This window comes from Argiope bruennichi, chromosome 10 (assembly GCF_947563725.1).
Source record: "Argiope bruennichi chromosome 10, qqArgBrue1.1, whole genome shotgun sequence".
NCBI classification, from domain to species: domain Eukaryota; kingdom Metazoa; phylum Arthropoda; class Arachnida; order Araneae; family Araneidae; genus Argiope; species Argiope bruennichi.
In genome coordinates this window covers 51,287,240-51,314,627 of record NC_079160.1, presented here as the reverse complement: position 1 = coordinate 51,314,627, position 27,388 = coordinate 51,287,240, and the positions used below count along the sequence as shown (strand labels likewise).

The following is a 27,388-nucleotide window of genomic DNA, read 5'->3' as shown; positions in this document are numbered from 1 at the left end:
TTTGAGTGACTATAATTAATTTGTGCAAATATGATTTTTACTAGTTCGTATAAAGTGAAGTATAGTTTGGCGCTATGCGAAAGCTTCTAAATTTTGTTAACAGTCTTTCACTTTATTTTTACCGTAACCGCAGTGTTTATCCGGCAAGCGCCATTATTTCGATTGATTGTGAAAAACGTGTTCAGCTGCATATTGAATTGTTGAAACGAAATCATTGGACTAAACTCTGAAATTGGAGGGCTTTATACTCTAGCATTATGGTAAGCTTCCAAAGTATTCACAATTCTATTGTTGCCGTCTTTAAATTTATATAAAAGGGCGAAGTTGCTTTGCGGAATGAATATTTGTTCGATATTATTTTTGACTATCATGTATTATCTTCATTGCAAATTTATATTTTAATTTTTAAAATCTAAAATTATTTTTGTAGCAATAATGCGTACTAGTTCATGTCAAAGTTGAATTCATTTTTAAATACACGATTATTATATAGATCTGTCGCCACGAGGCAGAATTGTTGATTATAATATTCTTATGAATTACATTTTGAACTTTAAACATAAACTGCATATTCATAAACAAAATGTGATATAAATAATATTTGCCTTTTCACCAGCAATAAATGGCATACTTGTTTACTATATATTTCTAAATAGTAGTATTTTCTTATTGTACCGGCATTTCTGAATATTAAAATGGCTCTATAATATTTTTTATATTGGCAATTAATGTTATCTGCGAACAAAATTGAGAGACAAAAATAATTTGATGTATTATATTGTTTGATTACATAACTTAATGAAAAATGGATCTTAAAAGCTAACTTATGCAGATGAATTAAATGTTATTGCTGAATTGTGCTGCTATTATCGACTAATTGTACTAATTATTTGCTAAAAGGAAAGAATATGGTTATTTTTTTTTTGTTCATCCTTGCTAATCTAAATGCTAAATTGGTAAAAGTGAATTTTAGTGTTCTCCTTGCTGCGCCAACAATGTCAAGTTGTCAATAAAGATGGTGGACAAAATATACAAATACTTTCGTGGAATAGTTACGGTTACCATTTCTCGCCATATAATTAGGACTTTTAACTGATATATTTTTTTTTGCAGTCTGCCCGGTGCCTTCTACAGATGCATTTGGCATCTGTAGAGAAGGCACTGGTCAGAATTTTTTAACTTAAAAAAACATCCTACGATTTCACTAGCAGCGGGAGTGGGAACCTAGTAGCTTCGCTAGCACATTGAACATACGGACTGTGGGGATAACAGGAACAATACATAACCAAAAGAAAAGAAAGAAGCAATGGGAACATTCTCTTTACAAAATTACAAACAAACAACCTTTTTGCAACATCAACTTGTGAAAAAATGTATTCCACTCACCCTTCATCCATTCTACTGGTTCGATATCCAACCATTCTCCATACAAAATTTCAAACATTCCTTCCTAACTTCATCAACTCGCAAATATATTTATATATATATACACATTTTTCACTCGCCCTTCATCCATTCTGCAGGTTCAAAATACTGTCTTCCATCCCATTTACCCGACGTCTATTCTTGTACAATTGCCAACTTGACAAATTATGAAGGAAACGAACTGTTAGACCACCAATTAATTGCGAGAACTGCAAAGCACTTTATCCGCTAAATTAACTATGCTCAATACACCAAGTGATACCCATCAATAGTTACAAAAATTAGTTGAAAACTATGGATATACAGTGGGAAACTATAAAAAACACCAAAATACCCTCTTCCCAAATCTGTGCTCTCAGCAAAGCTGAGGGTTGGCAAAAAATATTTTGTTAGATGTTCGTATTTGAATGTAAAAGTAGGAGTCACCCCTCATTACAAAATATATACTGGAATTTATGATGTATTACTAAGAAATAATTAAAAAAAGTACAAATGTTTGCAGTTTAATAAAAGAATTGTCATTGTTTGACAACAAGTGTTAATTTGTTTGAACAACAAATCCATGTTGTATGGAATTTTTAGGTAAAATTATTTCACTTATATATTATGTAACAGTTTACTTATATATTATGTAAAATTATTTCACTTATAAATTATGTAACAGACATTTAGTCGATACTAAATGTCTGTTACATAATTTTGAGTAAAGTTTTAGTTAAAATTCTCTGGAAATATCTATTCAATAATTTATGGATATTCTTTATATGTAACATAGCTGTAAGAAATGTTACAAATGATGAGGTAGCTAATGCTGGAGGATATGCTAAATTTAAGGTGGATTCACACGTGGCCAACTATTGCACGCAATTGTTGTCTCTCTTCTGTTGTTCCTGTATTGTCCTCATGTGAACAGTTGAGAAAATGGCAAATGATTATCCCGACAGGATAACCATTTGTCATTTTCCCATTGCGGTCACATGATTTTCCTGAAGTAGGCATGACCTTCTATTATGTGCAATAGTTGGCCTTGTTTGAACCCACCTTTAGGAAGGAAAAAATTGCATTCTTTATCATCAAATAGCTTTAAATTTGGCATACAAAACTAAGCGTAATTTAGTGTAATATATTATGTTATAAACAAATGGATTGCTTTATCTCGTCTTAAGGCTGCTTAATATGTATATATGGCCACAATATATATATATATTTATATAATTCATATGCCTTGTTCTTTTAATTTGTAGGAATTATAGATAACATTATCTGTAGGACTTCATATTATCTATCCTTCAGTATATATGTGATCTATTGTCACATTGTGTGAGTATAATGTAAAACTAGCACAACTCTATTGCTAATACCCATTTTACACATTAAATCTTTTTGCTTCATGAACAATTACCTATTTCAAATTATCTTTAAATTTATTTCTTTGAGAATTTATTTCCAAGCATTAATAACATGGCCTGAAAATATTCTTATCCAAATATATAATTTTAAGTGTTATTTTCTGCTTTGAGTCTGGATTAATGCTTAGATTTTAATTGTAACTTTTCTTCAGATGCTTTGATTGGAAATCATTCACAGTTTAATACAAATGTTATTCAATAAGATTATTTACAATTTGTACACACACGGAAGATGGGATGTTTAAGTTACACTTAGTATTGAAAGATTTATTAGTTAGGATAGTTCTTTTTATTTCTCAGCTTGCCTTGGTAAGTGATCAAATTTGCTCTAATTTGAAATATAAAATGTTTATTTCTATTTAATTATATACAAAGTACATTTTATTAAAAGCTTTCATAAATTGTGCGTGGGGGATGATCGTAAGGAACTTTGAAAGCTTGCAATGGGTTTACTGCAGTTGGGAATTTCTTACATTGATAATTGAATGAAAAACTGAGACACATTTTCTCTTTTAGTAGATTCTTAAATTGAATAGGTTCGTTTATTTTTTTTAATGATAGGAGGTTGAAAAATTCAGTTTTGATTTTTATATATAACTTTCCATAGTTGTCACCTTAATTATTTCAATTCTTCATCTTAATTATTTCTTATTAATTATTTATCTTGCATAATTAGGATTTCAGTTTGAAACTTTTTTTAACTAAACCCATAATTATGTAATCATTGTTTAAATTTTTTTATCAGTGATTTTTTTTATTTATTTGGTGAATCATTTCTTGAATCTTAGTATTTAGCAATGTCACTAGTATTTTGTTTCCAAATAATCTTACAAATTTTAAATTGTCATTTAGCCAAAAGAAACTTAATTCAAAATACATGTAACATGTTTATGGAATATTATAAGCAATTTTGTATGAATTTTTTTCTAATGTAGATATTTTTTTTTATATATATACAGACTGAAGAAGTTAATCCAAAAGCTTACCCTTTAGCTGATTCAACTTTAACCACTAAAATTTTGAATCTGGTACAACAAACTTCTAACTATAAACAGTTAAGAAAGGGTGCCAATGAAGGTAAGTTATTAATATTATGGATTTGAAATTTTCTTTGAAAAATTGAAGATTTCAATTTTTCAGAGTGATGTTTCATCTTTAATTTGTCTATATTTTAAAAATTTAGTTATTTATATTGCAGTGAATATACACTGTGTACATTTTGTAATATATATGACATATATGGTGACGACAGAACAACATTTGAATCCCTACAAAGTTCTTATATATTATGAAAATCATTGCCTGCTCAAATGAAGAATTAGTTGAAAAACAAATGAATTGATTTTTCTTTTAACTTGGTAATGTTTAGCTATGAATTGATGATTTTGTTAATTTAACTTTGGAAAATTTAAAATTTAATTTATTATAAATTTAAATAGTAGAACTCTTTTCAAAACACAAGTTTTTTGCCACAACATAAATGCTCATTAACTTAAATTTAAATGTCAGAATTTTGAGTGGCTATTGGGTTCAGTTTTGCATCTTTTCTTTGTTAGAATAGCCAGCATAACCAGCCCTTTTTCGTTTTAGCTTTGTATTTTACAAAAGGTGATGTAATAGTCAGAAATATCATGATTCTTATATCATGGAATCACATGTACTAGTTTAATGATTGTATTCAAGGGAATGCAGATCACACTATGTCATTGTTCTATTTAATGTCAGTTGAATTATTATGCTGTAAAAAACCAATTCAAATATAATTAGCAGTTACATTCTCACATTTCTTCATACTTAATTTGGGCTTGATAATAAAGCTTGTGGCATTTTACAAACATAATTGTTTATTTTCTTATATTAAGTCAACAAATAGATTTGAACATTAGAACTTATAATATACAAGAAGAACAGATGAAGATACATTAAAAAATTCTGGACAAACAGTCATTAGCAGAATAGAAAATTTTTTTCAAACAGTATGTCATAAACAGTCATTTTTGAAAAAAATGAGAAAAATTCTAATATTACATTTTCATGCCCTCCAATAGTTATGGAATTTATGTAATTCTACAAAATTACAAAAGAAAATGCCAAAAATATTCTCTTCTCGAATCCTCACTCAAAAAGACGCAAGTAGTAAGAGAATTTTTAGCATGGTTAGAACAAAATAAAGGGTATCTTGTTCCAGCATGAATCAAAAAGCACAGAAATTGTTCCTTACAACACCAATAAACGGAGGATTTTGTTATGGTATTTATTAAACTGTGCTAAGATGACTTGAGAAAAGCAAAAGTGCTTGCTATTTAATGAAAAAAAATTGTAAATGTCTTAATGAATATTGTTAATTTATTTGATCTGCAAAATCGTGTCTTGATTAAAAATTTTTATTTTTTTAATTTTATTTAGTCAATATTAATTCTCTTAAATTATTTTAATATCTGTTTTAACTTGTTAAAATTCTTTGGAAATACCTATTCTTCACTAATTTGTTGATATTACATTATATGTAATATATCGGTAAGAAGTGTTTCTGATAATTGGCTAGTGTTTGAGCATTTGTTTATTTATTATAAACGCAAGAATTTATGTATGAATATTAACACATGGTCTTGTCTTACAGCTACCAAGACATTGAACAGAGGATTAGCTGAGGTAATCGTTATGGCTGCAGATGCAAAACCTCTTGAAATCCTTTTGCATCTGCCTCTTCTTTGTGAGGATAAGGTATGTAAATAATTGCTTTGGAAACTTTGACTTGACTATCAATGTGAATTTTATTTGGTATGATTTTCTTGAGTGAAACAGCTTTTGTTTAACTAAACATTTTAACTTTCTTCATTTTGCATTAGCTGCATTAAATATTTTTCCAATTATCAGTTATTATAAATAAGAATGTTTAGTTTTTGTTTCTAAATTTTTGTAACGTTAAAGAAATAGAGACGATTGATTTTCAACACTTTGTAAACATTTGTTTTTTAGTAATATATCTGTAGGATTTTGTCTTCTTTTTTCTTTATTTAGGAATTTTATTAGGTTTATTGCTTATAAATTTCTTATTCTATGCTTGATCCATAATAATTGGTATTAATTTATTTTTTTTAAATTTCAGAATGTGCCATATGTATTTGTGAAATCAAAACATGGTAAGTTGATGCATTTTTATATTTTAATTTTTCATGATTTATAGGGAAAATTTTTAATTGACCGTGTTTTGAAATTTTGATAGTGAAAAACATTTGCAGTGTTGTATTTTTTGGCGACAGTGCTGATAGTAATTTATGATCTTGAAGTTCATCGATACTTTTGAACATAATCGAGTTTTCAGTTTAATACTCACATTTTTGTGTTATTAAACTGCATTAAAATGTTTAATTTCATGGAGCTTTTTATAGCTCTAAGATGCATTTTGAATAATTTACATAAAATGTTTTATCTGCTGCCAACTTGAATGGGAATTGATTAGACAATTGCTATTAGGTGGTGATGATTCATGAATTTTAATTCATAAATTTTATTTCAATTTAAGAATGTTAATTTTCACTGATGAACTTCAGGTAGCATTTAACCTTCATAGATATTACATGTATTAATTTTTCTATTAAAATTTTAAGAATTTGTAAAATGGTGTCATATTACTATTAAATAAGCAATCTGTCAATGTTAAAATGGTATTTAAAATTTATAGTGAAGGTTCATATGTTTATGTAATTGTTCTTATTAACCTTTTGGATACATTTGACATATCGGAGCGTTCCATATTTTTTTGAATTTGTTTCCATTTTTTTAAAATAATTCTAATTGGCTTAAGTTTGCAGCAGTATATATGTTCTGAATAATAAGAAATAAATAATTTCTTACGTAGAAGCTACTGCTGTCACATGTTCAAAAAATTAATTGCACTTCAAGTAAATACAAAAGTTATTTCAAATAAATGTGTAGTCAAAGAGTTAATTAGATATTTTAGTATTGTTGGTGTTCTGTGTTTATTAGAATATTGCCGAATGTTTATATATCCTTCATCTCTCTCTCTATATAGAGAGGAATATTTATAGAAAGACAAATATACATAGCACAAAAATTGTTCTTGTTTTTTATTTCTGAATGGCAACAGTCAAATGTAAACAAATTGCCTGGCAAAAGTTTCAGGCTGCTTCCATAAACATTTTTACAGCTGATTAATTCATCACTTTAACTGAGGTGCAAAATGTGTTTAAAAGAGAGTTTGCTAGGTTTTCAACACTCCATTCTGTTAAAGGAAACAAGACGTATAAAAGAAATAGGTATCAAACAGAAAATTTAACTAAGTACAAACTAGACTTTAATTGTTGTTAGATGGGTAATTTCTGTGACTTTACTGTGGAAAGTGACCTTATCTCCCAAAAACTGTTATCTTTTTAAAATATGGTTTTTGAATTAAAGTTTTCATTTCCAAAAATGACAATTTTTAATGTAAGTTTTTAAAATTTGATGTGCAATCTGAGTATTTTATTATTATGGCATTTAAACTCATCCGTCAAAACAGTTAGTAGTGTTTTTATCAGCGTTAAAATTAAGATTTAAAAAATTGGACTTGGATTCTGAAGTAGGATTTTCACTTTTATTTTACAGTATATATTTTACAGAATAGTTCAATTAAATCCATGTTTTTCAATCATATAAATAAACAAGTGAAATTTTTAAAAAAAATGCATTATATATTAATTGTATAATTGCCTAAAAAGTCAAAAATTTGGGCAAACAAGCTGGCTGCCATTGGCAGATAATTTAAATTAAACATCCATGAAGTAATGTTTTTTACTTGTTTATAAATGAATATGGATTCTTAAATATTTAAAATTTTGTATTTTCATTGTTGTAAAATTTCTTATCCTTCCTTTTTTATTCTTGTATTTTGTTTAAATGTACTTCTGTTTTTCCAGCTCTTGGTAGGGCTTGCGGTGTTTCACGACCAGTCATTGCATGTTCCATTATAGCCAATGAAGGTTCGCAGTTGAAGCCCCAAATACAAGTCTTGCAGCAAGAGATTGAGAAACTGCTTGTTTAAATGTACATAAGTTTTTATCATTCTTCATACTGTATTATACATAACATTTGTTATTAAAAAAATTAACTCTTAAAATCATGTCTTGGTTTTTATTATAACTCATGTGATTTGTTTCATCTTAAGTTTATCTATTAGATTATTTGCAAATATTTTCTTATACCCTGAAATCATATATCCTGCAAAGAGTTTATTCTTGATATATTGGAACAAGGGTGCAGCCATATTAAACTGTGTTTGGCATAGAATTTCCCATTTTTGTACTGATTGATGTTACTACATAAATCAAGAGAGTGGTAATATTTCTTTCTGAAATTAACTGCCTCAAACTTGTTTCCTCTAATGAAATTGTCATTTTAAAAAATCCAATTAATGGATTTTCCCAAATGTTTAATGATTTATGTATATGTAAATGTTGTAGATTGTAGAGCCAAGTGCTAGATCTGATTTATCTGTCATTGGAAATGAATTATGTATTTGATAACCATTTTTGCTAGCTTATAAATAGGATATATACGTAGCAAATTAAATTTCAGATTTCTAAATGTATTTCTTTATGAAATCTTGTTAAAATGTTTCATGCTATAAAACATCTTGCAGAATTATTTATCCTTGAACTGAGTAATGCTTTTAAAGGAAGCAGAATTTTCATATTTTTGGGGGGTTAAATAGGATGCTATATTCTTATTTTGATGCTTAATCGTCTTTCCCCTATCCCATCTGCAAGATTTCTCAAAATTATCCCTTCTCTAAATTAGATTTTGATTTTCCTTTTTAATAATTCTGAGTTTAGTGATAAATTGGTTTATGTAAATAGTTTTAAAATGTAGTTTTTTTTATGAACTTTGACAAATAAAATTTTAATGAGATGGGAACAAATTCATTATACCTGAATATATTCAAGCATATTGTTTCAGACAAAATGCCAACTTCAAATTTATTTTAAACTATTAAAGTTTTTTTCGGATTGAATAATCTTTAGTTTAAACATGAAAAATTAATGTTTGAAATTTATCACCTTCTTTATCAAGATGTGAACATAGTTGCGTATTTTGATATGCCACCTAAACTTTTAAAAGAAAAAAAAAAAAAAAAATCAAATTTTCTTGTATTAAGAGTACATTTCAACTGAAGAAAGAATCTTTTTATGATAATGAAAAATAAAATTTGGTCTAATTTGATTAAAGCAATAATATATGCTTTAATTTTGGGATGCATTGTTGGAAAATATTGAATTTAGAAAATCTACAAGATTTCGATATTTTTTTAACAGTGTCATAATATATTTAAATCACTTGGCATTTTACAGACATTGATAGCAATAAAATTTTTGAGATGCATCAAAAAATTTGAATTGGGAATTTGCTGGCAGAGTTTTGATTTCTGTACAAACGAAATTTTGAAACTAAATTCAGTTATAAATCCATTGCTTGCCTGTCAGAAATAAAGTTACTTGATTGAATATGACTATCTTAAACACCTTTTGTTACTAATTAAGTAAACACTTGCAAGAATAATTAAGTATAAATGATAAAGTAAAGATTTGATGAAAACTGCACATAGAATACTTAAAAAAATTGACAAGGAAAACTTATAATGTGTACACAACTTTATTTTTAAAATAATAGTTTATTGCAAATTTTCTTGTCCTTTTTACAGTATTCCTAGAATGCATCTCTATATACATACAGAAGAGAAAAGAGATTCTTTCCATCTAAACAAAAGAAAATTGTCTCATTATAATGTTTTATATTGCCTACTTCTCATTTTGTGCTTTTTTAAAATGTTGAATTAAATATGAAAAGAAAAGAGTAAAACTCGGAAGAGGGGACTTGTATCTTATCTTCTAAAACTAAGAAAAGAACTGAAGGTAATTTACTCAATACTTGAAAAGTATTAGATTATAATTTCAACCTAATTCTTTTTCCAACTTAATTTTTCTCTGATAAGAATCAAGGATTATTTTAAAAGAATTAATTCATAGCTGTCTTAGCTTTGTGATTGTGAACTTAAAAACTGTTATTTGCTTATAAAGTATTAAGTAGTGATAATTGATCTGTCTTCAAAAATTTCAATATGTTGCTGGCAATATATGAAATTTGGCATTCTATAGAATTGCAAAGTATGAAGTACATCCCTGATGCTAGAAAGAACATGTTTAAAAAACTTGGTTAAGGTTATAGTTGATGGATTAAACCAACTTGATATGTTTACCAAAAAGATTTGTTTCTTTTACCTTTTAAAGGAAACTAGGATATAAAAATTGTCAACAAATTCTTACCTTCTGTAGCTATGCTAATAGAGACAATATAATGGATATTTTGATATTACTATTGAAAGTAAAATAGCCTTAAAATTAATGAACAAATATAAACAAAAAGTGAAATTAAATTCAGGAAAAAAATTTCCACTGTTTCTGTGGAAACTATTGTGGGAGTTACTAATCATGACATTAGCAAGGGACAAAGTAATTTGTGTATTATATTGGGTAATGCAATGAGTGTGACAGAAGTCAAAATAGTTTCTATTACTTGGAAATTTCAAAAAATAAAAAAAGTTATATGCAAAATTACAATTCACATGATGCTCTAAGAACTTGCTTAAAATTGAATATGTTCCTGACCATTGCAGTTGTTCAATCCTGTGGAAGTGGTCAAGGATTTTTCAAATTATGCATAAAAGAGTCAAAATATGAAATGTTTTGAGTGTGAAAAAAGTAAATAAAAGGGTCATTCAAACTTATTTTGCAACAAGTTGCTAATTTTACTTTTTATTTGAAAATTGTTTCCTTTAATAAGAAAGGCATTGATTTTGTTTTATACAGCTTTTATATTCCTTTGAATCAAAGATTTTTCTTTATATATAATAACAGAGATGGTTTAATATTGTTATTATTGTATGAAAATGGTAAAATATAAATTAATCTCTGCATTAACTTTTCAGACTGCTTTTTTACACGTTTTTGTAGTTGCACTTAATTTGGTGCTTTGCTAAGCTAATTAATAGAGCTGCAGAATTTTATTAGAAATACTATGAAAACATTTATTAGGAGCATCATATTCTAAATGAGTACTTTTAGTTTCTCTCAATGTAAATTATGCTTGTAATACGTCTTTTATTTTTATGATATATATACCTTAAATATAGCCTATAGAACTATGAAAGCATTTCTTAGGATGTATGAAGTTTTTCATTGTGAATAGATGAAAAGTTTCAGCATTTTTAAAATTGGAACAATATTAAAAGCAACCGAAGCTATGGCATACAATAGAATTCAGAGGAGTACGATAATACAGTTAGCTTTTACAATTTTGAATATATGTATAAGTGATTAAAATATATAAATAAGTTATGTTTTCATAATTTACACTAACTTTGGTCATATTAATGTGACTACATTAATATGCCAAAGGCTTTTAAATAACCTTATCATGACCTTTTTTTCTACACTTTGTCTAAATAACATTTGTCATTCTATAGAATGTCTTGCAAAGTATTAAGGGGACAGTGGAATCTATTAGACATTTTTGCAAAGTATTAACTTAAGATTATGAAACTTTTTTTTGTATATATATTAAAATATAAGTAAGTCAAATTTCTTAAAAGAAGTAACTTTTTTAAATGAAATGTTTTATTTTTTAAAAAATATTCTAGGTGACTAAATTTTTCATTTTTCTGTGGTTTTTTTTCCCTTATTACTCAACATTAATTTATTTGGAACAAAATTGTGCATGGTTTTGTAATTAATTGCTAAATTTTTTGGTATATTTTTATACATACTTACTGAATTTTCAAGGAATTTTATGTTTTTCTAAACTAAAATTGACTTAATTATTTAAAAAAAAACCTTGAAATATGAAATGCATACCCTATTTTCTTTGAAAATTTAGCTAAAATCTTTTTTTTTTTTGAAAAATTAAGACACCTTTCAAAGATATTTAAATCTAATTGCAATATCATTTTGAGAAAAATCATTCAGATGTACTTTTTTTTTCTTCAGGCCCTTCAGATATTTATTTTATTGAACAATACAGTTTATAACAATATTTTAGTTGAATACGAACATACGTTTTGGTGATGAAACGATAAAAATAAAATTTCATATTTTCATCCATTTTTGCTTTTTTCTAAGTGCATTGTTCCCTTAAATAATTCTTATATTTCATACTTTGACTTATGGCATTTGTAGAATGTTGAGTGTTTTATAGAAGTTCCCTCCTCCCTGCTTATTTCTTATGACGAAAGATCTGAAGAAACCCCCCCCCCCCCTTCACACACATTTCAAAGGTGTTCCATTTATATTTTTTGTGAAACTTATTAAAAAGATCTGGTCACACATTAACTGATGTTTTATACTCTGCTAAATCTTTTTATTATCAAGTAGAGGGATATATTTTAAATGACTAATTATAACCAAAATATCTAACGTAGTTACTGTCAATATATTTTTATCCTATTACTGTTTTTTTCTTAAAAATCATGCTAATTGTTCGAAAGAGATAAAAAAGAATTAAATTTAAAAATCAAAATAGTATGTAAATATATGTTAAGATTATAATTTATTCACCTTTGTCGTCTTCAAGGGCTTTCATCTTGTGTAAATTAAAGTTTGTAGAACACACAGTGGGAAAGAATATAATATATAAAATAATTAAGATTAATGCTTCATATTATTGGTTTTATGAGCGCGAATTATTCTCGTCCAATAACAACTCTGAACACGATTAGACCTATAGATATCTTTATTTTTTAAATTCTTTACCTTTAAACGAATAGTTTCATAGCACCATAGTCTATTGCTTTCGATGTTATTTCTTTGCTTGAGGTGTTTCCTCTTGTGCATCATCTCCAGCTACAGTAACAATAGATGTTTTGTCACTATCCATCCCTTTGAAATAAAATCCCGAATTCTTAGAAATGTTGTTCAAATATCTAGGATTCGACGCATTTTCTTCAGTAATGTCTATTAGCTTGGGGAAATCGCCTGTTTTTGGCTCTTCTTCTTCAACTTTTGCATTTAAGTCTAAATTAATGATGTTACCAATGAATTCTTTCAAGTCACGATTTAAATTCTTATGCTGCGGGTTAGGGCTCCCATCAGTTTCTTGAATACTCAGATTTTTGAAGCTTTCAACACTTTCTTCAACCAATTTCGCTAGGAAGTCCAATTTTTCTATTAGGATATCTGCAGATTGTCTGATTCCAGCTGTGCCATGCTCTATCTGGTCTTTCATGGAATTCAGTTTTCCAAAACATCTATGTAACATCCCGACTAGGCCGCCGAATCCTTCTGGTCCGAGTGCCGAAATGTTTTTGTTGGCCAAAATCACCTCTTCAAACAATGAGAGATCGCTACTCACTTTCATATTGTTGGAAGAATATTGTTGAACGGGCATACTCATCGAATCGAGCCTTTTGCAGCTTATCAGATTGTTCAGATTGGACAACATTTCTCTAATTCCCTCCGTGGCATTGCCCAGTTGTTTGCTTATTTGATCCAGATTGGAGGACTTTTCACTCCATTCTTCTGCTGTTTTCTGAAGCCTGTCGGTAACCTCTTCGCAATGATCGGTATTCTTTTGGCAGCTGAGTTCGAGTTTCTGATAGATCTCGTCAAACTGGCCATCAATGTTGTCTAACACTTGCTTAATGGAGGAAACGTCGAAATTCAAACCTTTCAAAAGATCGAACACTCCAATCAGTTTGTCGCCGAATTCCTGGAACCTCGCTGCTAGACAATTTTCAGATTTTTCGTTCAGTGCCTGCATACATTTCATGGCTTCGCGTCCAACGAGTCCAAACTGTTCGAAGCTCTTTTGGTTTTGGTGTGTGGCTGTTGAGAAGGCGCTTTCAATCGTACACTTGATTTCTTCCTTGTCTTCAGAAAGCTGTGCGAAAATGACCCTCATGTCTGCCATTCCCTCTTCACGTTGGAATGAAAGATGTTTCTTCACTTCTTTGAGGAACTCAGCTAGAGCTTTCTTGATTAATGTGATGATGGATCTTGCAGCTTCATTATCTGCACTAACGTCATCCTAAAATAAATAAATCAATGAAATAAAACAAGTGCTGTTTGCTAATGTGAAATTGCAGCTACTGGACAGTTGATTATCTTTATATGCTAATGGAAATCCGTTTAAAAACAGCAAATACTTATTACGTACATAATTTAACAAAATTTTTTCATTAATGATATCGAGCGAAGGTTTTGCGCTTACAATAGGAATACTTCATGCCACGCATTTAAGATGTTAGGAAATGAAGAACATTTTGTAGAATGGGGCACTTCTATCTTTACATGGGGAACTATCTTGATAGAATCCATTTATCGGTTGAATGCCTGGATTCTGTTGAAAATCCAGGATTTCTGCTCCATCAGGATGGTTGGAGCAAAAAAGATGGCATTAAATTCCAGCCGCGCCCGTTGGATCGGAACCTTGATGGATTTCTTTTTGTGGGGATACCTGAACTGCAATTTTTACTTGCTTTACTACTTTAATTTACTTACTTAGAGTAAGTATTGTAATCGTTAAAACGTTAGAACTCGAAATTTGGACGAATCTCCGTTTTTCAGATCTCCCTGAATTTGAAATATACATTTGGCATTCGGAAACACGATAATACAGAAACGCTTTGATCTAGAAAAATAAAATTTGGAATGTGGATTTACAATCAAATTTGTGGATTTCTATCAAATTTTGAACGAAATCCATTCACAAAAATTTTGGATATCTGTCTAGTTGTTCGAGTATAAATGAGCTGGATAACTACAAAACGCAAAGAGGCAGGTAAATAAAATTTGGTACACAGGTTTATAAATTTAAAATATAGAATCTCATCGAGTTTTGAAACAAATCTGACTAAGGGTTGACAGTCTGTAGGTATGTACTCTTCTTGCATGCATGCAAATGTAATAACTTACAAACGCGATGACTTAAATCGATGAAATTTGGTATGTCTGTAGCTTTCATGTCAAATTATGGTTTCACTCAATCGGGAAAAAAAGCATCCTAATTAAATATATGTTCGTTCGAAAAATCTAATGAAAACTTTAGATCCACTCCAAAAATCTATATTTCTTTTTTGCCAATGTAATAAAAGGCCTTCGCGAATTTACACAAAATCCAAATTTTTTCTGGAGAAAAGGATACGAAATCTTCATTGGAGAGTATGCGAGAAAGTGCCGCGGAGACTACTGGTTATAAATCAAGCAGACCACGAAACTGAACGAATTGGGAACAACAACTGAGTGAGAATGTGTGCCAGTACTAACGTGTATTGTATGGTTTACAATGGCTGCTGGACGTTATCTGATAAAGATAGCTAACAATTTAAGTAAACTCTTGGTAATTTGTTTAAAATACCAAGAGATGCCAAAGAAATTTCAAAGACTTACTGTCGATTTCACTTGTACATTCCCTTGTCTCTTTTTTACGATTGTTTCTCTTTCTGTTTGTGACCAGCCATCAACAAGGGGGACCGAACGTTCTCTGGTCTTTTCCATCAATTCCCCTTGTTTCTGAATCATTTCTTTGACCCCCAAGAACTCGTCTCTGAATCCTTCAATCATCCTGTGGATTTTGCTGAAGCGCTGGTCATTCCGAATGCTCTCTTCTTCTAGGGACACTTTGACGCTGTTCTGGAGGAAGTCACTCATGGATTCGAAATCGCTGTCCAACCTCTGGATGAAGCTGTATTGTTGGTCCTTCATGGTAGTCATCATACTGGTCATCTCCACCCAGTCTTGAGCGATCTGAGTTAAAAGGAAATAAGTATATAATTAAATTTCAGAAGTTGAAGAAAATTAATATCTTATTTGGTAATTATAAGCTTTTGATATCGAAAAGTTTCCAAAAAAAAACAACAACAACATAAAAACATTTTTTTATTTCTGTGGTAAATGAAGACTCGATAATATACAAGTCACGTACTCCATAAAGTAACTTTATTTTAAATGCAGGTTTTCATTATAAAAAAGTACCGTTTATTCGAGTTTAAGATTAAATTTTCAAATAAATCAAAGATTTGCAAATGTCTCAGGACTTAGAATAATAATACATCCTAGCTTTTCCCGTTCTATCTGAAAAGCTGTCATTTGCTATAAATTCATGAATTCATGCTTTCATTTTGATTAATAAACACCAAAGCTGTCTTCTTGAATATGGGGAAAGCCAAATTTTGTTGATTTCCCAAACAGTAACAAAAGTTTTAAAAATTATTTGAAAAATTAAAGTACATAAATATAAATCGAATTGAATGCAGTTAGGGATGATTATGCTGCATTAAAATGGACTGCTTAAGAATTAGGAGAAAACATTGATTTCATTGGCTTATCTCTAAAATATCTATTTGGAATGTAATTTATAAGAAATACTTTTGGTTTAGTTGATGTTTTTCGACATACATTTACATCCAGTTTTTTCCCGCAGTTAATAATGAATGATTCATAATGAAAAGCAAAATAGTAATTGCGTAATGCAGCTGAATTACCTTTATTGCAATGGCTTTTCAGTACCTTTGAACTTTCACAATTGGTCATTTGCTTTGGAATCATATTAGCGCATTTACTTTTAAGTACCAAGGTTAATCTGGCTTAAAAAAACAACAACAACAATGACCTTTGGGCTGAAACAGTTTCCTAAGATGCCAAACGCTGGCTCGTCAACAAATACTATTTTTGAGTTGATCAACATTTTTGTATCGAGTGCTTTTTTACTAACTTTCGACGAAGAAAAAGATCAATCGATGTTCAAATTGTGTTCTAAGATAAAAATATGATATAGAGGTCTATCTTTGAAAAATAATATTTTCAGTTATATATCAAGGCTCAACAAAAACGACAGCGCCACACATGGATTGCAATTTCGGTAAAGAATTCTAAAGAAAAAGAAAAAAAAAAAAAAAAAAAAAAAAAAATGATGACCATCACCAATTTTCACCATCTTTTTTAACTTTTGAATGATTTATTTCCTGAAATTTGCACCATAGAAAAAGAAAAGGATCTAAGGAAAAGTTAATTTCTGTCAACAATATTTCAAGCAGTCTTATTTTACTTATAACACATACATCAAATAATCAGACGTTTAAATATATATATGTTATTTTTTTTAAAAAAGAGATAACTGATGTGAAACGATAAAAATTTGTGCTGTAGATATGGATTTATATTAAAAAAAAAAAGATCCATCTTTGCTAAAGACAATTTCTAGAAGTTCTGCTGACTTACCTGCAAAGTGGCTCTCCTGAGTTCCGACACTTCTCGATGGAGGTTGATTGCCACAGGATGCTGGCGATGAGTGAGCATTTTCAGAACTTTCGAGAATCCAGGAGCCTGGACACGTGCGTGAAGAAAAGATAAAGATAAAACAATAATATATGGTACAATATTTTCGTGTGAAAAATATGAAAAAATTCACTTTCACTCATAGGACATAATTTCGGGGCATTGACAAATAAAATATTTTAGGGTTATATCATGATAAACTAATGATTTAAATGCTAAAACATCAAAAGTTTGTTGAGCCATTTTATTTATGAAATAAGAGGTGGTAAATATGCTTTCCAAAGATCGTTAAAAAAAAACTGAAAGTGGTAAACATAATTACCATTGAATGTTAAGATTAAAAATATCATCGAATGTTTATCGGTAAGTATATTTATCACTCAATTTTAAGTAATTTAGAACAATTTTATACAATTTTTTTTAATTAGATGTCATGGAATTCAAATTCAGTAATGTCTTACATTAATCTTAAATTAGCTTAAAAATTTTACAGGCACATGCGTAATGTTCACTAATGCAATATTCGATTACATGTTTAGATGACTTGCGCATCTATGCTTGTCATATGACAGTTATTGAGATCTCATTATTTTGCCATTTATAGGAGAACCAAAAGAGGGATGATTAATATATAAAACTTTTATGAAATCAGTTTTTTTGAAATTATATTTATATTATTTCGCATCTCTTTTTGTGATAATCATCTCTTACATCCTTTGAAAATATATTACGAATTTCATGTTGATACTTTTAGGAGTTCAGATGTCACCTTTATCATCTGAACATGTTCAAAATATTTAAGTGTATTCCAAAATAACAATATAACTAGACTGCAATAACAATTCTATTTAAATAATTTCCACAACTAATCGAAATTGCTTGGAGCTCGATATTTAAATTCATTTTATCCTTCTAAAATGTTGAATACTCTCCTACAATATGCAGCGACTAGTGGCGCTACTTATTGAGCAAAAGGATTCTCGAAGCCCGAGTGCCATGGAGATAATATATTTATATTGATGCCACATTTTAAGGATAGTTGTGATGGATGATCGAAGAAAACAAAACAATAAAATCACCCCTCCCTTTTTAGTATAAAATGTTCGGCAAAATTGCTTTTGGTAGCTTCATAATATTATCGGCATTCAGAATATCCAGGAAAGTTGTACAGAACAGAACAAGATTTCCGACTAAGTAAGTTATCTTTATTTCCTGGTTCCTAAATGTATATGTTTGTTAAAAGTACGAATTCTATGAATTATAAAATATTAGTATAATATTTTCACTTCATGAAATGTAATTAATCAGGTTCCTAAATGTCTCATTACATTCGTTTGATTATTACAATATTTGTAAAACTAACCTTCTGTTTCAATAATATTATATATAAACGTGGATGTTGTGTATTTGAAAAAAGTAATAGATAAATAAAAGCAAATACATTTTCTAAAAGTAAATAAAAAACAAGTAATATAAAAAAAATGAAGTCAATTCCTTCTTAGGTCAACAAAGAAAAATTTTATTTTAGTTAACTTTTATTAAAAAATTACAATTAATATAAATATGTATATAAGTATTTATATTAAGAGTTTATTATAAGAGTCCTAGATCTATCACTGCATAATCTACAGTGCTATAATATTTTTCTCCCATATAAAACTAAAATTAATTAATTAAATTTAATTAATGAATTAATATTGAAAAAACTGTATTAACATCAAGTATCATCCACTACAAGTTTTAAAAAAAGGTATTTGAACTGGAGTGGATGAATAAAAAGTATTTTATTAACGATTGAAAATTTGAACAAGATATATATAGGGAGAGTGTGAACTAATAGTAGGAATTGAATGAACTTAAAATAAATAATTTACAAAATAAAATGGGACACTTTATTGATCAGTTTACGAAAACAGTGACCTGATACTGTAAACTGCCTAGGGTTGCAAACTGTCTAAATCTACCACTGATATAATATTTTATGCTGGTAGAACAGACTGTCGTTCATATATACTACCCGACTAATGACGACTAGGGCTGAAAAAAAAATCGTAATATGCCCTCGGTGACACTCATCTCTATTTTGCTTTTTTTTTAAAAAATAAGAATTATTATCAAATATTCTTAACTGTAAGTTTAATACAGATGTTATCTAAAATAAACCATAATATCCCACTAGCACTTAGTATTCGCAGTTTAAAGAATCAGCTAAGAGTGTGAAAAGTCATGAGTTCGAGACTTGCTTCTACAGAAGATCAGAGGTGCAAGGAATCTTTGAGCACATTGAGTGTATTGTTCGAGGTCAATACGTTTTCCTCATATTTGGTGTACATTCAGCTTTGGTAAATGGAACATTGGTTCAGATACGAGGGCTCTGATTTCTCTTTAGTATCTTGATAATTTAAAAAAAAAAAATCTGAATCAGATGTCTTAAAATCTTGATAGCCGCCCCTATAGCATGAAGTCGTTTAAGAAAGGACACTAACGCAACAAATCAATCAATTCATTGAAATATCAATAACAACCGTTCATCACAAAAGGATTATTTTAAAATTAAAAATTTTCACTTATTATTTTTTGATTTGTTCAAAAAATGTTTAAATGGGCGGAAAATATTTTCATAAAATTTTAATATTTCCTTATTTTTTTAAAAATTTAACATTTATAGTAAATAAATTAAATTTTCTTTCACAAAATGGATGAAAATCTGTGAGTAAATTCTCATTAATCCAATTGTTGTATTATGGTAAATATTTGTACGAGAAGCCACGTGACTAAAACGTAAAATAATTCTCTGACGATTTTCATACATTTGTCATAATTCACAGAAAAAAAATTAAACCAATTAAACTATATATATTTGTTTTTGCTATTTTAAATGCAGCAATATTAAAAACAATGAACTGACTAAATAATATAAGTATTTTTAAGCAACATAGTTTTTTAATGAAAATTTAAGAAATGAATATAAAAAAATAGAAAGTAAGTTAATGTTGATCTTGATGCTCATTAATATAATAGATTGAAACGCTTTACGCATTTCAATCAGCAAGAGAGCGATTCACAAAAGAATTTTATTTTTATCGCTCTTATCAGAACAATAGCGCTTCATTCTTTCGCCTTCTGAGTCAAAACATGATATTTTTTCCTGTTTTCTTTGCTGAACATTTAAGATTAACACTTTTACAATAAGAAGCTTTTTAAAATTTCGAATGAACGGAGGTCTGTTTCTACTATAGGTCACAGTAAAATTTGACTCTTCAAATGACAAACAAAAAGCAGTAATTAAAAAAAAAATAATAAGCCGTACATCAATTTTGATCGTAGGAAATAATATGAATATTTCTATCGAATCGATTAGGCCAAAACTCTCTCCAATTTTATTAACCGCTTCTTTTCCAAACTTGAGAGACATTTTTAATCTGGGGGATTTAGAACGCGAATGTTTCTTTGACAACGGTTTGCGTCGGTTTCCGTAGTGTAGTGGTTATCACGTGCGCTTCACACGCGCAAGGTCCCCGGTTCGATCCCGGGCGGAAACATGCTTTTCTTTTTGTTAAATTTTTATGTAAAACGCAACCGAATAAAATATTTCTGTATTTCTATATAATTTTAATACAATGCAATTCAAAAATAAAAAAATCCCTTATAAATATTTTTGTATTAATTTATATTAAATATATAAAAATAATATTTTATACATGCCTTTACAAATATGTAAACAAATTATTTGAGTCAGAGTGATAATTTGTGACCTTCTTTATAATGAAATTTCTTATTTTAAGTTGAATAATTTTATAGCTATAAATGCTATCATAAATTGTTGGGATACTTATTTTTTTAAACAGGAGCGGTGTGATAATGCCATTACTTATCTTTTTAATATCAATTTTTGGCATGACTTTTAAAACCAAATTTGGGGGCTTTTCAGTTAATCTGTCCAGACAAGTTCCAAAAAAATTGAATAAAAAAAAGAAAAGAAGAAAAAAAAAAAAAAAAAGAAATGACACATTTACATAATTTATAATTTTAATGTAAAATTTATAAAGGAAGCATTAAAAACATTTCGAATTCTATGAGGCTTTGATTACAGATCTCACCGCTTAGAACTCATGATAGATTGTAGGAATTAATTTTATTATACTTATCTGTGTTGGAGTTGCATTAATTTTAGCTTGTTAAATGTCCCGTTTTGAAGCTATAAGTAGATATTTTTCTAGTAAATTTGAACCTTTTAAAAATGAGGAGAATTACATCTAAGTTACCAATTTTCTTTTAATATGTCTCAATCGTCGCCAAACATGTATGCCAGAGTCAACATTCATCGTTAAGATATATAAATTTCGACACTATATTTGGAAGAAAAGAAAATTTTATCCCGATGAATTTTCTCCACATCAATTTCTTATTCATGGCAGATCTCTAATAAGATAAAATCTCGAACCCATAACCTTTTCGCCACGCCAGCTTAAACCCATGTGATTAGATATATAAAAATTATCCTCAAAAATTGATTTTTTTTTTAAAATTCTAGCTTTCATAAATTGGATATTTTAGGGGGTACTTGTTGGTATTAACGGCAGAAAAATTTCGCAAAATTATAAAAATATACTCAAGTGCATAAATATATATATATATATATATATAAGAAATATGTTGTTGTTGTTTCTAATGAATCTTGTCTAGACAAGCCCACTGACTTTATAAATATAGATCAAATCACGAGCGAATCACATGCTGCCAATTGAAATCGCCAAACTGGCGAAATTTTTTCTTTGCGCCTTTTGATTGTTGTTATAACTGACAAGTACCTTTTAGAGAAATAAGATGCATTACATTTCAGAAATTTGTTAAAATAAATCCTTTTTCTATCAATAGATCATAAACCTGTAAAGTGATACCAATGATACATTTATTATTTACAGTTGAATTTAAGAACACGGTAGGGAACAGATATCACAACGCCCCCCCCCTCGAACTTTTCCATTATAAATCTAGCCATAATAAGTCTAATATTAAATTTGGCGACTTATTATTTGAAAAAAATCAATCTCTGTATCATACCCTGTACTTTAGTTTAAAAAAACTGTACTTACCTTTTTTAAAATTTTTCTCCCAAGAACTAATCCTAGAATACCTATAAAGAGAAAATCAATATATTTATTATTACATACTTATTTATAATTTATAATAGTTAGTGTATAACGCATTTATTCTAATCATAGCCTAATTGCTAATTTCTAAATAGTTAGGGATGGGCATATGCTTCCATTTGGAAAAATGTTCTATGTAAATGACGTAAAGAATTATATATTATTTTGTTTGACCAATAAATGTACGTCTGAAAAAAGTGCGGAATCTAAATTTTATACAGTATTTTGTCCAATTAATTATATTTATAAAATTTTGGACTTCATAATTTTTACAATAATTCATTTATTGGCTAAAACAATATAACATATATTTCTTTACGCCATTTAAACGCCATTCAAACGCCATTCATTCTAACTTCACGCTTTCCAACGCTTTCCTAATATAGTGTCGAACGCTTTACGCCATTCCAACTCAAAGTACATGCTATTTTGAATGGGTTAGAATTTAACAATCGGGCAACAATTAGAGAGGAAACCTTGTATAATTAATATTGACAATATAGTCATTATTCATTAGCATATACGTTAGAGATGAGATACTGACATCATTATTAAATGTAATACAAAAAGGAAACAGGGATGATTCCTGAAGCATTAAAAAAATATCCTGGAGTAAAAATTAAAATCTGACATAGTTCTGAATAATTCAGATAATTATTAAACGATATACATGCCCATAAACATTTCTATATATTTTTATTTCCCCATATTATATTTTCATAAGATTTCATTCCCGAAGGAATCATTTTAAAAACATTGAACATTGATTTTCATTTGACGACATCATTTTACAAAATAGTTTTTTTTTTTTTATTCTCAACTTAAAAAAATATATATATATATTTTTGGCTAGACCAAATTGTACGACACCATCGGCGAAATGGAGTTTTTCTATCTTAGGTACTCAATTAATAGTACCAGGAGGACATTTTGTGAGTTTTATATGCTTGGAGCAATTTGGCGATATTGGCGAAAATGTCATACTGTATGGGTTCACCGATAGGGTTAATTTCTGAGAATTGCTCCGTTTGCGTTATACATACGAACAACTGCAATAAATTCAATGAGCTTAATTAGATGTTTTAATGTAAATTATTGTTTTCCATCTAATCCTTGATGTATTAGATTTGAACTATAAGCAAGAATGGGTGAACCGGAATTTAACCCCCTTCTTCACTAAGTTGCGATAACGCACCAAAGCTGGCAATCTCCAGACTCGCAAACCTATTATCTTTCACTTTTATTATGCGCTATGATTGGACATCTGCTTCCTCGCTTCTGAACATTTCGCAAAATACGGTGCAAGACCGTTGTTGAAGAGTTGGCGGTTTTTGAAAATTGTGCCAAGCAGGGGGTTAAACTCCGGTCGTACCGCAAGAATATTAATATATCTTATCTCCGGCAATATGCTCGCTTCTGCTATTTTTACACCGCTTCTAATGCATCTTTCATAGTTGGACTAGCTTCTGGGAATCTCTTTTTGAAAAAATTTTCAAAGCTGGCTGCGAATTTTCTTCATTTTCTATTGTGGTTTCAAATTATCGACTTTTCATGGTGATTTCCAATTTTGGGAATAAAAGAATTTTCACAAGTGAAGTTTAGAGAGTTACGACTTGTTATGATTTGTTTTAGAAAACCTATGGTCCAAACTTGGAAATATGATACGGTTGCCAAAGCTGGTGTTTTTTTTTTCTATTTTTATTTATGATTTTTTTTTTTTTTTTTTTTTTTTTTTTTTTGCCAAATGTAGAAATTTTACGACCATCCAAGTTGGCGAATTTTTTAAATGAGTTTTTTGGATAGTTGGCAAGATTTTAGCAGGCAAGGCAAAAAACCAAGTTTTTGTGTCTTGTCAGTTTTTTTATCCGCATTTGAATGATTTAACATTTTATGAATAATGTGATATGCTTCATTCTTTACTTACAAATCTCTAAACACAAATTTTACTGCAACATGATGCGTTTGCAAGCTATCTGATAAAATTATGTGAAGTACGCCCGGAGTTTAACCCCCTGCTCAAAAATCGCCAACTCGCCAACAACGGTCTTGCGCCGTGTTTTGCGAAATGTTCAAAAGCGTGGGAGCAGATGTCCACTCATAGCGCATAATAAAGGCGAAAAATAAAAGGTTTGCCAGTTTGGAGGTTGCCAGCTTTGGCGCGTTATCGCAACTTGGCAAAGCAGGGGGTTAAACTCCGGTTCACCCTTATGTGGAATGAGCTTTTACTTTTACACAGACATTTAAGCGATAATTTACACGAATCAAAGAACGCAACTTCTTATGAAGAGCACTTTTTGACATAGAAAGGTGTTCAGTTTCTCATAATCTTTTATGAATTCTTTGGAAAATTTGAAATGTTTGTATCAATGAATGCATTGGAACTGGTTAAAATAATTTTGTCCATAAGATTGTAGCAATATCGAAAATTTTACTGTTTAGATTTTGTTGATTTTAGGTAAAATTTCACATGTTGTTCTTTCATATTCAAAATGCAAATAATCGCCAATTACACAAAATACTGATCTTCCTGTACAATAATGGCGAAAATGTTATATTCTTGAGAAAGTGCTGATGTCACAACACTATAAAACATAATACAACGAGGAGGGTTGGCTGACTCGCAAACATTCTAATCTAAAAGTTTAAGGTTGAAATCTATTTTAATGTATTTTTTGAGTTTATCGCCAATATAGAAACCCAAAAAAATTTAGTGGAAGAGTTCAGCCAGCAATTCTTTGGTGACTTTTTACTGTATTACTTAACATAACGGCCATCTTGCATTTTGCCATTGGCGACTTGGCATCTTTGGCGCCATGACAGGGTATGCCAAAGTTGATTTCAACTAAAGCGTAGTTTTTGTTTGAACGTATCACATGTACTACTTAGTTTGATTTAGATAAAAAAAAATGGATCACAGAATATATTAATCTTTTTTTAAAAAATCTTTTTCAATTTGGTATAAATTGCCCTGTTATAGAAATTTTTTGAAATAGTCTTAAGATGCATTTATGACCCGAAAACTGTGCATGTGTCTATCCTATAACATTATAATAATTAGACTAAAATAGAATATAGACTAGAATATTTAAGATTGTTCCGCTTTCTGTTATAATTTCGCACACATATTCAAACTTTGAATGCAATTTCTGAACGATATGTTTGTTTCCAAAACAAGATTAAGTGAGAAATAATAAATTAAATGAGAAATAAAGAGCAAAATATCATTAATCGAGAAATCTTCGATATGAGAAAATAAAAGATCTTAGAATTTCACATTTACTATGATAAAGTCATAATTTCCATTAAGAATATATATTTTATAGATCTATATCAAAGAACTCTTATATAAAAATTCTGAATACAACATCAATAAAAATACTCCCATTAAAAACATTTTAAGCATAGTAAAATTGCTTATATCTATATATCTAGGAAGTGAAGATATATGCAATATTTATTTCATATATCCTTTTTTTTCATCTCTAATGATCTATAAGATATCTTATGTGGAATTTCCAAATATTTCTATCTTATTTTTCTTTTATACTAAACAATAATTAGATTTAATAGAGATTTTAGATTAAATTAACAATAATGTTTCTTATTTGTACTGTACCGAAAGATATAAATTAAATTAATATCATCAATAAATATAATAATTCAGAAGAAAATTAAAGACAGCTACAAGTTTTGAAAAATTGCAATGAACAATGACTTACTCAGGACAAGTATTACAGAAATCGTTAAAAATTGCATATTGCAGGCTTGCAGTTGCTCCTCCATATTTACATGAGAAATTCTTTAAAATGAGAAAAAATTTTACCATATTTGAATTTACGGAAAAGAATTGTTTTTGTTGTCATAATAACGTGATAATATGATTATTAACTGAATTGAATTGCCAGATAATTCAATCAAATTCAAGTCAAATTTTATTGTCTTTCATGGCACGATTTTTTCTACATTTATAACATTTATTTTTCTGCATTTTCAATTTTAGCGGAAATGTAAAGCAAGTTCATAAATAAATAAATGATAAAAACTTTTATGGATTGGTTTCCTGATTCGTTGTAAGCAGTTAATGAACTCATAATGCAGTTACATTTCTATTTAAGTTGTAATACTAACACTACTTTCAAGCGCTAAATTCAAATTGTAATACAAAAAAGATAAAATATTTTCTCAATATGATTAAGTGTTTTGTCAATTTTTTTGTGTATTAATTCCTTTAATTAATATACAATTTTTTTAAATTTATACGAAACCAATGGAGACATTTCTGCGAGTTCGCAAATTGTACAGACTAACTCTATGGTAAAGGATACCAACGTGCTCTGATTGGTAGATTTCTTTCGCACAGACTGTCTATGCTGTAGCTGCTGCAACCCTGTTGCATTGTTTCGTTTCTGCGTACTTTTTTGCCTGCCATTTTTTAAAATGGAGAAATTAAATCTTCCAGAGAAATGCAATTATAAAATAATTGAGATTGATGAGAATAGAGCTATTTTTCGTATTTCAGATCTTGTAAATAAAGTATTAGCACATGCAGCAATTTTTCTGTTAAGTATTATTAAAATAAGACTTGAAAATTAAGCTTTTATTTTACGGGAAATGATCGGCCAACTTTTTTATTAAATTTTCACGTTAAAATCATTACCATAAAATATTTATATGCATATATACTATATTTATTAAGATATTTAGATGACATTAAACGGAATAGAAATAATTATAATTCTTATTGAATATTCATGCAAAATAAAATAACACAAGGAGATTTTTATTTATTAATTTCGTATTCAAATTATTACCATAAGATGTCTATCTGCAAATGTGCTATATTTGTTAAGATATTTAGATTCATATAGTTATTAACAATCTAATTATTAATCTTGATATTTGTTATTAACTTTATATTAAGGCTTATAAATATATAAATAGTTTATACATTTCTTTTGAATACTTATTTCTTGCATTTCTGTAACACATATTTTAGGAATGGATTCAAGAATATCAACAAAGATCGTAAACAGTTTGGCACAGTTTTGCAAGGTTTGAGCCAAATAAGCGAAAACTA

At 28.8% G+C, this 27,388-nt stretch overlaps 1 protein-coding gene, 1 long non-coding RNA gene and 1 other non-coding gene across 3 annotated transcripts; 2 read left to right on the top strand and 1 right to left on the bottom strand.

Moving 5' to 3' along the window:
• Positions 1–123: 123 nt before the first annotated feature.
• LOC129989381 (NHP2-like protein 1 homolog) lies at positions 124–7,953 on the top strand. Its single transcript, XM_056097890.1, has 5 exons — positions 124–260; positions 3,794–3,911; positions 5,455–5,558; positions 5,944–5,977; positions 7,754–7,953. Exons 1-5 carry the CDS (start codon positions 258–260, stop codon positions 7,876–7,878), a joined length of 384 nt encoding a protein of 127 aa, XP_055953865.1. The 5' UTR covers positions 124–257; the 3' UTR covers positions 7,879–7,953.
• Positions 7,954–15,489: 7,536 nt separating this feature from the next.
• Positions 15,490–22,297, bottom strand: LOC129987916 (uncharacterized). The gene is made up of 3 exons (XR_008785615.1): positions 22,255–22,297; positions 17,102–17,206; positions 15,490–15,628 (listed from the first exon to the last, which is right to left on the bottom strand). It is a non-coding gene; the product is annotated as an uncharacterized LOC129987916 (long non-coding RNA).
• Positions 20,628–20,700, top strand: Trnav-cac (transfer RNA valine (anticodon CAC)). Its single transcript has one exon. It is a non-coding gene; the product is annotated as a tRNA-Val (tRNA).
• Positions 22,298–27,388: the final 5,091 nt, after the last annotated feature.